Source organism: Vigna umbellata, chromosome 3 (assembly GCF_029865625.1).
Source record: "Vigna umbellata cultivar VRB3 chromosome 3, Vumbellata_1.0, whole genome shotgun sequence".
Classification (NCBI taxonomy): domain Eukaryota; kingdom Viridiplantae; phylum Streptophyta; class Magnoliopsida; order Fabales; family Fabaceae; genus Vigna; species Vigna umbellata.
In genome coordinates, this window is record NC_142167.1 from 14370482 (window position 1) to 14383640 (window position 13159).

General features: G+C 36.1%; 2 protein-coding genes across 3 annotated transcripts; one reads left to right on the plus strand and one right to left on the minus strand.

Annotated features, from left to right (window-relative positions):
* The first annotated feature begins 3412 nt into the window (after nucleotides 1-3412).
* Nucleotides 3413-4060, plus strand: LOC148201700 (uncharacterized). The gene has a single exon (XM_088109030.1). The coding sequence runs from the start codon at nucleotides 3413-3415 to the stop codon at nucleotides 4058-4060; it is 648 nt and encodes a 215-aa protein (XP_087965156.1).
* A 5185-nt stretch (nucleotides 4061-9245) lies between these two features.
* LOC124828002 (myb-related protein 2-like) lies at nucleotides 9246-11733 on the minus strand. Of its 2 annotated transcripts, none has more exons than XM_088110959.1 (7): nucleotides 11522-11733; nucleotides 11238-11454; nucleotides 11049-11125; nucleotides 10666-10723; nucleotides 10490-10583; nucleotides 10313-10382; nucleotides 9246-10161 (listed from the first exon to the last, which is right to left on the minus strand). In XM_088110959.1, the coding sequence occupies exons 2-7, from the start codon at nucleotides 11395-11397 to the stop codon at nucleotides 9490-9492; spliced, it is 1131 nt and encodes a 376-aa protein (XP_087967085.1). In that variant the 5' UTR covers nucleotides 11398-11454; nucleotides 11522-11733; the 3' UTR covers nucleotides 9246-9489. The 2 variants fall into 2 exon arrangements, with proteins under 2 accessions (XP_087967085.1, XP_047157153.1); XM_047301197.2 differs by having other exon boundaries at nucleotides 11538-11732.
* Between the last annotated feature and the right edge of the window lie 1426 nt (nucleotides 11734-13159).

Sequence of the window (13159 nt, forward strand, 5' to 3'; positions counted from 1 at the left end):
CCCTGACAGTGTCAGATTTGCTAAAGAGGTAGAATTCTTGGAGCTGGTACAGGGCAACAAAACAGTATCAGAATATGCTGACCGTTTCAAACATCTACTCCGCTTCAACACTATGGCGGTAGATGAGGTGTGGCAATGCAGGAAGTTTGAAAATGGCTTGAGGAGTGATATCAAGCTGCTTGTGAAGGGGTTACGCATCAGAGAGTTCCCGACTCTGGTGGAGATGGCCCGTGATCTAGAGAAGACGAAGAGGGAATCTGAGGGACAACAGAGTCAGCCTGCTAAGAGTGGGGGATCATCTGGGTCTCGTGGTGGACTTAGCACTAGGAAGACCCCTTACACTAGACCATCTCTTTCTTCTGGGTCTAGGGGTTCATCCTCTCAGTCATCAGTGCAGTCAGGACCAGTGAGGTCATCTAGTACCATTAAATGTTTCGGTTGTGGAGGGCCTCATTACCGGAACAACTGCCCTCTGACTAATGGTGCAAGGAAGTGTTTCAATTGCGGAAAAGAGGGACACATTGCTGCTAATTGTACCTCTACAGCAGGGTCAGGACCGCAGGCGCAGAGGACTCGCTTGCCTCCACCAAGGGGAGGTGGTAGACCTCAGGCAGTGGGCAGAGTATACGCCATGACAGGATCAGAGGCAGTCAGCTCAGGTAACCTCATCATCGGTGGTTGTTTGCTTCTTGGTGTACCTTGTGTAGTGCTTTTTGATTCGGGGGCAACACACTCCTTCATATCGGAGGCATGTGTTGAGAAATTGGGTATGTCGGTAGAAGAGTTAGACGTCGATCTAGTGGTGTCTACACCAGCATCAGGGTTAGTCAGGACGTCTTCTATGTGTGTCCGTTGTCCGATCGTCGTAGAGGGACGTCGATTCAAGGTAAACCTCATCTGTTTACCTTTGCAGGGGTTAGAGGTGATCTTGGGAATGGATTGGCTATCTGCTAATCGCATCCTCATCGACTGCGGTAATAAGGAGCTGATATTCCCCGATGAAGACGAGAACATGCCCCTGTCACTTGGGGTGTTGAGACAAGACCTTATAGAGGGTGCTTGTTGTTTCCTAATCATGTCTTACATGGACGGAGTTCAGGATCCAAACCTTTCAACTCCGGGAAATCAGAGTGTGGATCTTCGGGTTGTGGAGGATTTTATGGACGTATTCCCTGAAGAAGTTCCTGGCCTACCTCCTCCGAGAGAGGTAGAGTTTTCTATAGACTTGGTCTCCGGATCAGGACCAATTTCTATAGCCCCGTACCGAATGGCGCCAGCAGAGTTAGCAGAATTGAAGAAGCAGATTGAGGAGCTGCTAGAGAAGCAGTTCATTAGGCCTAGTGTCTCACCTTGGGGTGCACCAGTCTTGTTGGTGAAGAAGAAGGATGACAGCTCCAGATTATGTGTTGATTATAGGCAACTGAACAAACTCACGATCAAGAACAAGTATCCGTTGCCTAGGATTGATGATCTGTTGGATCAATTGCATGGAGCCACTGTGTTTTCCAAGATTGACTTGAGATCAGGCTACCATCAGATCTTGGTGAAGGCGGATGACGTACAAAAGACAGCCTTCAGATCCAGATATGGCCATTACGAGTATGTGGTCATGCCTTTTGGGGTGACTAATGCTCCCGCCATCTTCATGGATTACATGAACAGAATCTTCAGACCTTTCTTAGATAAATTCGTGGTTGTTTTCATAGATGACATCCTGGTTTATTCTAAGACTCGAGAAGAGCATGAAGATCACCTTAGAACAGTCCTGGGAATCTTGAGAGAAAGAAAGTTATATGCAAAGCTGTCTAAGTGTGAGTTCTGGATGGGTGAAGTGCCTTTCTTGGGGCATGTTATCTCGGCTGGCGGAATTGCTGTTGATCCAGCCAAGGTACGAGCAGTGATGGAGTGGGAGAGGCCTAAGACAGTTACAGAGGTCAGGAGCTTTGTGGGCTTAGCAGGCTATTATCGTCGCTTCATTGAGAACTTTGCTCGGATAGTAGCGCCGCTGACCCAATTGACCAGGAAGGATCAGCCCTTTGTTTGGACTGATAGGTGTGAGACTAATTTCCAAAAGCTAAAGCAGAAGTTGACGAGTGCACCGGTGTTGATTATTCCTGACACAGGGAAAACCTTTGAGGTTTACTGTGATGCCTCCTACCAGGGATTAGGGTGTGTATTGATGCAAGAGAAGAGAGTGGTCGCTTATGCCTCCAGACAACTCAAGGTACATGAGAAGAATTATCCCACTCATGACTTGGAGTTGGCTGCGGTTGTTTTTGCATTGAAGATCTGGAGACATTACTTGTATGGAGCTCAATTTCAGGTGTTCAGCGACCACAAGAGTTTGAAGTATCTGTTTGATCAGAAGGAACTGAATATGAGGCAAAGGAGATGGATGGAGTTCCTCAAAGACTATGAATTTGAACTCTTGTACCACCCGGGGAAAGCAAATGTAGTAGCTGACGCTCTGAGTCGGAAATTGGTGCACGTTTCTTGCTTGATGATTAGAGAGTTGGAATTAGTAGAGAGCTTCAGAAATTTGGGATTGCAGGTGGAGTTTGAAGCTGATAGTATTAGATGCGGTAATTTGGTGGTGTCCAATGACTTGTTGAAGAGCGTTCAAGAAGAGCAATTGAAAGATGTTGAGCTTCAAACGTCAGCCAGTTTGATTGGGACTGAACAAGGTAAAGATTTCGTTTTGGGGGCTGATGGCATTTTGAGGTTCAAAGGCAGAGTCTGTATCCCTAGCAATTCGGGATTAAAGAAGTTGATCATGGAGGAAGGTCATAAAAGTCGTTTTAGCATGCATCCTGGCATGACTAAAATGTATCAAGACCTAAAAGAATCTTTTTGGTGGTCTGGGATGAAGAGAGATGTAGCCCAATTTGTGGCTTCTTGCTTAACCTGTCAGAAAGCTAAGGTGGAGCATCAAAGACCTGGAGGTTTGTTACAGCCTTTGGAGATTCCGGAGTGGAAATGGGATAGCATAGCCATGGATTTTGTTACTCATTTACCACGCACAGTGAGAAGTCATGATGCGGTGTGGGTGATTGTAGACCGGTTGACCAAGAGCGCTCATTTCTTGGCAATCAACCTGAGGATGTCTATGGCAAAGCTGGCACAACTTTATGTTAAGGAGATTGTGAGGCTTCATGGAGTACCTTCCAGTATTGTGTCAGACCGAGACCCTAGGTTTACTTCCAGGTTTTGGCAAACACTGCAGAGTGAGATGGGAAGCAGACTACAGATGAGCTCGGCTTATCATCCCCAAACGGATGGACAGTCTGAGCGGACAATCCAATCGCTTGAAGACTTGTTGAGGACTTGTATTTTGGACCACCTAGGGGTATGGGATGAGGTATTGCCACTGGTCGAGTTCACTTATAATAACAGCTATCAGGCCAGTATTGGTATGGCTCCATTTGAAGCTTTGTATGGGAGGCGTTGTAGAACACCCCTTTGTTGGTTTCAGGATGGAGAAGCAGTGTTGACTGGGCCAGAACTTGTGCAGCAAACTACGGAGAAGGTGAAACTCATACAAGAGAGGATGCGGGCATCTCAGAGTAGGCAGAAGTCCTATTCTGATCGGAGGCGCAGGCCGCTGGAATTTATAGTTGGGGACCATGTGTTCCTACGAGTGACCCCTACCACTGGCGTGGGAAGGGCCATTCGTGCTAGGAAACTATCTCCTAGGTACCTTGGTCCTTACCAGATTCTGAGGCGTATAGGACCGGTTGCTTATGAGATAGCCATGCCACCCCGGCTAGCTAATCTTCATCCAGTATTTCACGTTTCTCAACTCAGGAAGTATGTGCCGGACCCTTCCCATGTATTAGAGGTTGAAGATGTTCAAGTTAGTGAAGACTTGTCTGTGAAGGTGCAGCCAGTTAGAGTTGAGGAAACCCAAACCAAACAGCCCAGGGGGAAGACGGTCAGACTCGTCAAGGTAATTTGGGATGCTAGGACAGGCGATTCTACCTGGGAGCTAGAAGACAAGATGAAGGAATCCTATCCCCACCTATTCTCTGGTAAGTCTAATTTTCGAGGACGAAAATTTTAAATTGTTGGGGAGAATGTAAAGGCCTAGAAAATTATAAGGCCATTGGGCCCAGTTGGAGGCAGCCAGGCCCAAACTAAGGGAACATGACCTTAGCAAGGGTCTTTCCCCAAAAGTCAGATTCTTCTTTCTATTTTCCTTTCTCACTCTAAAAAGAAACTTTTGCCCTAAAGGTTTTCTCTGCCTTCTCTCTAGATACTCTGAACTTGGAACCATAGAAAGTTGATTCTGGTGCTGCCTAAGTGTTTGTGGAGTGGGGGGTTTCGTTTCCAGGGAACAATTTCCTGTTCCAATCGGTAAGTTTCCTTTTCCCCTTCTCTTTCACTGTTCTAGAACATAGGGCATGTGAATTTGCTGGGTTCACGTACCTTGTACGTTTTCCTTCCATTCTCTGTCTATTTGGGCTCTAAGAGCTATGTTTTATCACCAATATGGTGATTTGTAGGTTCTGTCAAGTTCCGCTCTGTGTGGAGGGTACTGTTAGGGAACTCCAGTAGGATATACTGCTCATCTTCAAGGTAAGGGGAGCTAACTATGTTTTTATATATATTATTTGTATGATGTGTGTAGGATGGATGAATTTTTGAAGTAAGTATGTCAGTATGCTTGAGTTGGATTCCTATAAATTAAATTGAATGTGTTTGGGTACTGAGTTGGATGAACTATAATGTGATGTGTTGTCTTGTTCAGTATATTCATGGTTTTAATTCTCTTTGAAAAATATTGGTTACGTATGTGCTTTGTCTGGGGTGTTTATGGCCATGAATCTGGTTTTTGTGACGTTTGCGGGATCATAAAATCTTTAGAGAATCCATGGGTCTTATAGGTTGGGGTACATGAAGAGTAGAGTTGAGAAAGTACGTGGACGTGATCAAACTGTGGTGATGGAAGAAAAACTTGGATCACTGGAAAATGGGTTTGATGTTTTATGTAATGTAATGTGTTGTGTGCAGAGGTGAGAGAAACCAAATGGTTTCGCATACTGAACATAATCAAGTTCATGAAATAAATTGGTGAAAAGGATTTTTGGGGTTGGAGCGCCGTCCAGGTTCTTAATGAGTGAAAGTGGTGTGGGGCCTTTAAGGTTTACACAAAGTAGAAGTGAAGGAAAAATGTAAGTTGTTAAAAGAGAAGGGAGGGGCCATGTGTGATTAAATGAAATTAGAAATAAAATTGAATATGGAAAAGGTTGGAGTGTTACGTATGCTGTAGGAATTCCTTTGGGTTTAGTTCAGTTTTGTGATTTTGTATGCTATATAATAATATATTATATAAAGTTATCATAATTGTTATTTGATTGGTATTCTTATAATACTATTTTATGATATTCGTTATGGAGTTACAGTGATGTGATATTTTAAATATAAGGATTTTAGAGAAGTGCAATATCTGTTTTTATATATATAAATCTTTTGAAATATAATTAAATACTATATTATAGAAATTAAGGGAAATTAGGATAATATAATAAGAAGTTTGTTTTGGAGAATCTGTACAGAAACTGAATAAACTATAAAAGTATAAAATAAATAAAGTAAATCGTTTTAATGTTGGAAAACTTATTTATTTAGTGTTATTTAAATGGTGGTTTAGATTTTATGATGATATTATGTACTTAATTAAATTAATTTTATTTGTGGGGTTGTATTATTTTACAAGAAATTGTAGAGTTTTATGGTGTGATCGAGACAACATGACAGTATTGTCTATTTGAGATGGTTTTCGGTTTAGTGTTATGTTGTTTTATTGACAGAGTGTCATGTATGTCCATATATTTGAATTGTGTGGCTTGAAATAATATGATTGCAAATTGTAATGATGAAATTGAGTGTGAATTGGACATCTCAGGGTGAGATGATTGAAAGTGATGTGTGAGGTGTTAATGTTGTTCTGTATAACTGTATGGAGCTTTGAAATGGTATGTCTATCCCTACACTCAAAGCACTATTCATGCTCAAATAGAGAAGAACAGTGTGAGTGGTGAGAGTAGAGGGAGGTCCTCGTCTATAGTCTTAGAGTTTAGACATAGACAGATTGGGGGATTTACCTTGCATAGTGTTGGGGAGTGCCAGCTGAACTACGCAAGTGCAAAGACGACCAATAGTTCGACAGTTATACTAATCCGGATGAGTCGCGTGAGTGTTTGAGTCATGGTTTAAAGTGTTATGTATTAACTGTTTTATATGTACTAAGCATGATGATTATTAATTAATTGAACAATATGATTATTGCCTGTTTAGTTAGCTCACCCTTGCTTCTGTGTTGTGTGCTGCTTGTGTATGTTTTTCTTTGCGATGATCATCCTCTTGGATGGGAGCAGATGTTGTTGAGGAAATACCTCTGGAGCAAGAGCTGGAGGAGAATGATGCTGCTGCACAGTCTACTTAGGATTTACATATTTAAACCTTTGGATATTAAATACTTTAAACTGTCTAAGTATGAAACTCTGTATTATATTTTGGATGACTGTATTTTCGTATTTAATTTCAAGTCATACTCTAACTGTTCTCTTTATTGGGAATGTTGACTCCTAAATTATATGATGTGGTTATTATATTTTGGGATGTCACAGTACTTACTTTTTAAAATAGAATAAATTGACTTATAACTCAACATAAATTTAAGTTTAGTAAAAAAAATTACAACCCACTTAAAGAAAAAGAACAAGATTAAGTTGGTAGGAACTTTTCAAGTTAAGTGAAAGTGTATGTGTTTAACCTAGCCTATTTCTACTATTATGGTAAGGTGGAGTTTAAGGTGTCATATAATTTCAATTTCATTTTATGGGATTCTTCGGATAATTATGGATTATGATAAAAAAAATAGTAAATAATTAGTTTATAATAATAAAATTTAATATATTTTATTTTATTTCTAGTATAATAGGAAAGTTACTATCTTAAGTATAATAACTCTAATATTATTAATTAATATAATTAAATTAGTGTTTAGTTTTCTATAAGTGTTACACGTATTTATTAAAAAAATTAATATTAATATTAAACAAATTTATATCACTAAGTATTTTAAATTTGAAAGGAAAAAATAGAAGATAACAAATTTTAATTGTATATCAAAGTAACAATTATTAATTATCAAATACTTATTAAATTACCTTAAACAGTTAAAAAAGTTCCATTAACAAAACTAAAATTCGTATATTAACTATTATACGAATTATTTAAAAATAATAATTATTATGAATATAATAAACCATTATAAATATATTTTATTTTTAAATGATCAGATTTACTTAAGGATGACAATGACTAGTAGAGAGAGATTTTACTATCTCATCTTCATCATTGAAGTAAGAAATATATTCATCTTCTTTCCATACTTAATGGGCATAGAACATGGGCATATAACTTCTCTCCGGTACTCATCCCACTCATATTTTCTTACTGTTTCATTTTAATATCAATTTAACTCTTATAAAAAAACAAAAAAAAGTAATATTATCAAATATTTAATATAAAAATATATATTTAATGTCAAATATATAAAAAGAAATTATAATTATAAAATTTTTAATTCAGAATATTAAATAACAATTAGATAAAATGAAGTAATAATATAAAATATTACATAATTTATACCTATATATATATATATATATAAAGAGAATACATCTTTTTGTGTACATAATTTATACCTATATATATAAAGAGAATAATCTTTTTGTGTATATAATTTCTATTCCCACTTTACCCTTTATAATATAATGATTAACTGGATTTTTAAAAGAGATCTAATTTTTAGTTGATCATTTTAGAAGTAACTACTATTTTGAAATAGTTTGCATAAAATTGTTCCAGGTTTTTTTTTATCACTTCTGTTCGTTATTATATTTGTAGTTTCTATCACTAACATTTAATTACTTTTTATTACTCATTGTTTTTCTCATGTTAACTTAATTCATTTACATATAATTTTAACTTATAATATAATAAAAAATATTTAAAAATGTCAACACGCCACTATGACGACACATGTGTTTACACTACTTATACATAAATAAAATTTTATAACAATCAAAATAATTATTAATTTTTAAAAGAGTTAAATATGTTTTTCGTCTCCAGTAAAAATTAGAATTAGTCTATTTTTGAAACTTTGACTTATTTTAGTCTTCAAACTTTAGAAATACGTGTATTTAATCTTTTTAACTAAATTTTGTTAAGTTTCATGAAAGCATTTAAGTTATTTGTAACAATATTTACTTTTATGTTAATTTAGAAATGTTTTTGAAAGGTTAAATAAACTTAACATACTTTGTTTACCATAACTAAATTCATATATATTTTTTTAAAGATAAAGAACTAAATTTAACGCGTCCTCCATTAAAACTAACGACAATATTTCAATTAACTCAATTTTAAAAACATAGATCTAATTGAGATAAAAACATACAAAGACTTATTTAAGACGATTATGCCAGAAAATTCCGAAATAATTATATTTTTTTTAGTTATTCTCGTCATTTCTCTTTTATTGATTTTATTCATATGCAAATCGTTTAATCATTTAACATTTCTTATAAACACTTAGGCAAATATTGAGAGAGTTAAAAATATGTTTTAAATCATGAGAATATATTAAATCTCTAAAAAAAATTAATGAAAACAAAAATGTAATAAGTTTAATTCAACGTCATAATAGTATAAATTAGTTTAATTAGATAACGTTCTCCTTATTTTGGAAGTGTCTTTTAGATTAGTTCACCTTTTAAGAAAATAAAAAAGAGTATAAAGATGACAATTTTTCTAAGTTAATAGAAAATTTTGGTACGAAACTTCATCTTGAAAAATTTTCATTCACAATTTTATCTAAAATTTACTATCCTAATTTCACTTCTTAAATTCTAGTTTACAAATAATACTTATTTAACATTTTTCCTATTAAATCAAACATGAGTAAATTTGGTAATAATTATTATTTGGCTATGATTTTATACTTGCTATCTTCACGCACCATGAATATAATTATTTTTTTCTCGTTTTTACTCTCTTTATCTTTTTTTCTTTGTATTATTTATCATATTCACCATCTTTTTTCACTCCAAAAATCACATGGGACAATAAACTAACATTTTCCAAAATATTAATTAATGTCCTAGGAAAGAAAAAGGTGAAATATTACTACTATTCAATATCACTTGCATCAAATAAACATAGGGCTTGACGTCTAAAACTTTGAATAAGCTTATATAGAATAAAACCATACTTTATATGTCAATTACGATTACTGCTTACAAATTTATGCTAGATTTTTGTCAGATGCAAGTTTGCATTCTGCTAAAATTAATTCATATCCGGCCAATGACCCTTTAAACTGAAAGAAACATCAGCTGACAGATTAAATTGTTTACAGGATCTGTTACATTGTTCCTGCCAGAAATTGGAGTTTCCTTGCTTCCATTTTCCATTCTCTTAGTTCCAACTGAATCCATTCAAGTCCAGTTCTTTACAACTCCTATTGTTCTTGTCTTCAGTGGTTAGGTCCAGGTTTGGTGCAGCAAAGTATGAAGGCAGTCCATAATCTTGAGAAACTTTCTCAGCCACTGATTTAACTGATTCTTTCCTAATGGTGCTTCCATTCTCAGTTTCTCCTTCAAGTCCAATGCTCATAGACAAGTTGCTTGGACTTCTTCTGCTCAATGGGGTGAGGAAGGTGTTCTTCACTGGATCACACCATTTGAGGTCAGTGCTTGGTAGGTTGTTGAGATTAGGACCCTCTATGAGCTCCTTTCGTTCCATGAATGTGTGGACATTGAAGGGTCTTAGGCTCATCCCTCCGTTTTGTATCTCTTGCTCTTTCTGTGACACCTCACAGGATGTGAGGCAACTGTCCATAGAACAGTCGTTTGGCTGGTTGGTTTGTGTTTGGTGAGGGCTAAATCCTTGTAACTCCTTCAGCTCTAAAAATGCTGAGTTCAGACACTGAGAGGACACTTTTGACACTAGATCTGAAAGTTGAAGTTTTGCAGCTTCAAGTCCTACTACTCCCAGATTTTGTCTACCAAGTGTTTCCTGAGCCTTCTCCAGCACAGCTTGAAGGTATTTTCCTTGAGCCTCTATCCGGAGCTGCAGAAGTCTTTGCACCTAGATGAGTTCAGATGGGTTTTTGTTAATTAGAATTTATGAAGAAATAGTTAATCACACTTTATGTGAAAATTAATTGAAACCTTTTGATAATTATCAACTCTACAGCTTGAAAATACATGTATGGTAATGGTAAGTTGGTTTAACACACCTCAAGTTGCTCGTTTAGTCTTCTTTGAACCTCTATTTGCATCTGCAGTGCCTCACTGATGTGTAAATCTCTGCCACAAGGTCACTGAGTGTTAGCTTAAAACCTTTAGTGATAGAAGTTAGAATGTTCACACTACAAGAAATCATGTGTGGAAACTGAAAAGTGGAAGTTTCTTACTTGTTATTCGACTGAGGGGCAAGGTTTAAATTGTTCACATGAGTTCCATTGTTTTCTCTGAGTCTTTCATCTGTTGCTGCACCCGGGTTTATGGCTGAGAAACCAGTTTATTCTTCAGAAACAAAGTTTTGCGATTCATTATAGATTTAGAGATAATAAAGAAGATGTTGTCTTACAGATTTTGTGTGTCACGTTATTACTTTGTCCATGCAGACTCTTGCTCAATCTGTACTTCTGGTGGGGAAAAGAAACGGATCAGTAATTACACCATTGAAATCATGGTCAGAAAGTTATGCTTGGTTCTTAGTTGTGTATACATCAGCATATCTTTGCTTAAAAATTTAGCAGATCTATACGATGAATAAGAAACCAGAATTTATCAGTTATATATGGAATATAATTTAGCAGAAGTATATTATGTACGAAGCATGCAGACTAATATATGCTGGGTCCAACTCCTTTTCATTTTAGTAAACATATTTTGAGCATCAAAAACAAGATTTTTCTATAGTTGAGAGCAACACTCAAAAACATTATGCAGAAAACTAATGATTTTTACCTGAAGATGGCTCTTCAGATGATACAAAGTAAGCCCTGAAATCTCCATGAGTTTCATTACCGTTTTGGGTGTTGCCTCTGCAGAAAAAAGTTTGCTCTTGGAATCATTGAACTAATAAAAAAGAAGTAAAAAAGTTCTCTATCCTCTTCAAGATTTGATGATCAACAAATATATGTTTTAAATACTCACTGTCTGCTCCCCCTAACTGCTGCACAGCTTCTATAAACCTGGCATGAAGATCAGGTGTCCATTTCAATCTAGGCTTAGCATCAGTTGAGAGAACAAGACTAGAATCACCAGATCCATTTCCAGTGTGAAGGAACATGTGTCTCTCAGAAGGGATTGGCATTCTGGAAGAAGAATGAATGTTCTTTCCTTGATGTTGCAGATGAGGAGAGTATTCAACCTGCAAAAGGCACTTTATAAGCACCATGAGTTCACAACATATAGAAACAAACAATGTATATAATCACCTGATTGTGCCTTTACCTATCAGACTTCTGTTTCTGAATCACTTTGCTACCTCTGAAAGGTGAAAGTCGATAATGCTCTAATTGCAAGTAGTATAAGACTTGATACTAATATATATGTATATATATAAGTGAACCTCCTCTTTCTATCTCTCAGTCAACTTGTGGAGCTTTTGTAGCTTGTTTCTTCACTGCACATATCTCTTCAGTGCAAAGCCTCCTTAGAGAGGTAGTTATATATGAGAGCTGAGGTGAACAACACATGGAATCTTTGGTAGAACCAATGGAAAACAGAACTCAATCCTTTATGCATGGTTACCTGACAAATAGACTCCTTCCTTTTCCTACTTTTTCTCTTCACTTGTGTTATATATGCTTGTGGACCCCTTTAGTTTCACTTTCTATTCTAAGGCAGTGCAAAACATTCCATTTGAGTTCCTTGTTTTATTTTTGTTGTTGCACCCATTTGAGTCCCTCTTAATTAGTGCACACACACACACTTTATACTTATATATATAATCTTGTAAGTGAATTTTACCTGTATAACTAGAATGGATAAGTGAAATTAAAACTGATGAAAATACTATTAAAGGTCTGATTTTATGGCTTTTCTACCTCAGTTTTATAGATATGTTTCCAGCATACACACACAAACACTTAAAAATTTGTCAAATATCTGTATTGAAACTATAATGTTGAAAAATTAATATGTAAATATCTAGTTCCTAACTGCATTAGATTCTGGAATTGATCCTTCAAATTTTAACCAAATGTGCATTCATATTCGCTGGTCTGGCAAAAGTGGGAATCATATTCCCAAATTTGAAAATAGGATTTTATTTTTGTTTTATTTTTCCTGACTTGGTTCTGGGGAATCTTATATTCCTCTCTACTTGGAACTGCCAAAGCTCATCCATTATATACATTTTCCTGTAGTGGAAGATTCTTGCAAGCTAAAGGCCTAAACAATGCTCTTCTTGTGATCATTATAGCAGTCCTCAACGTGAAACAATATTTTTAACATGATGGATATGATTTTGTTGAATGCTATGCATGTTAAAGTACATACATATATATAAAAGACAAGGGGCTTCTCAATGAGTTGTACATGCATGAAGAAGTTATGAATAAGAAGGATTAACTCATTGACTAGAGCACCTTGAAATAGAAGAAAAGGTATATAAAAAAAACAGTTCAGATGCTTGCATGGGACTGTTTGGAGGTAAGGAATGGAATAAGAATACGTTCTGTTTTGTCTGCATCCATAAGTTTGGAACTTATTCAGCCCCCACAAGTCAGAAAAATTGAAATAGGAGGAAGGTGGACCCAAATTTTTTCATTCTTTCTTTGGCACTAAAATTCAATCGACTCCCATCCTCTAGAATCATAAAAGCGGGACCTAATTAAAAGTGAAAGCAAGTGTACTTGCTTCTATACTTACATTTGGTTAAATGCAGCATATTATATATATATATATATATATATATATAGAGAGAGAGAGAGAGAGAGAGAGAGAGAGAGGACCACTTAACTTTACCCTTGACTTGTATCTTGGTTAATGAAGCAGATTCTTGTGCCAGCTCTGTAATTTTCTGAATGGTTATAATTCTTATCCGTGTCGAACTTTCACTTATTCATTAT

Excerpts from the sequence above, each read along its gene's own strand:
- LOC148201700 (XM_088109030.1), top strand. The coding sequence starts at position 3,413 with ATGGCTCCATTTGAAGCTTTGTATGGGAGGCGTTGTAGAACACCCCTT.
- LOC124828002 (XM_088110959.1), bottom strand. The coding sequence starts at position 11,397 with ATGCCAATCCCTTCTGAGAGACACATGTTCCTTCACACTGGAAATGGA. Across the intron at positions 11,126-11,237 it reads GCAGTTAGGGGGAGCAGACA|AGGCAACACCCAAAACGGTA; the intron begins GTGAGTATTTAA and ends TTTTTTCTGCAG. Across the intron at positions 10,162-10,312 it reads GACTAAACGAGCAACTTGAG|GTGCAAAGACTTCTGCAGCT; the intron begins GTGTGTTAAACC and ends GAACTCATCTAG.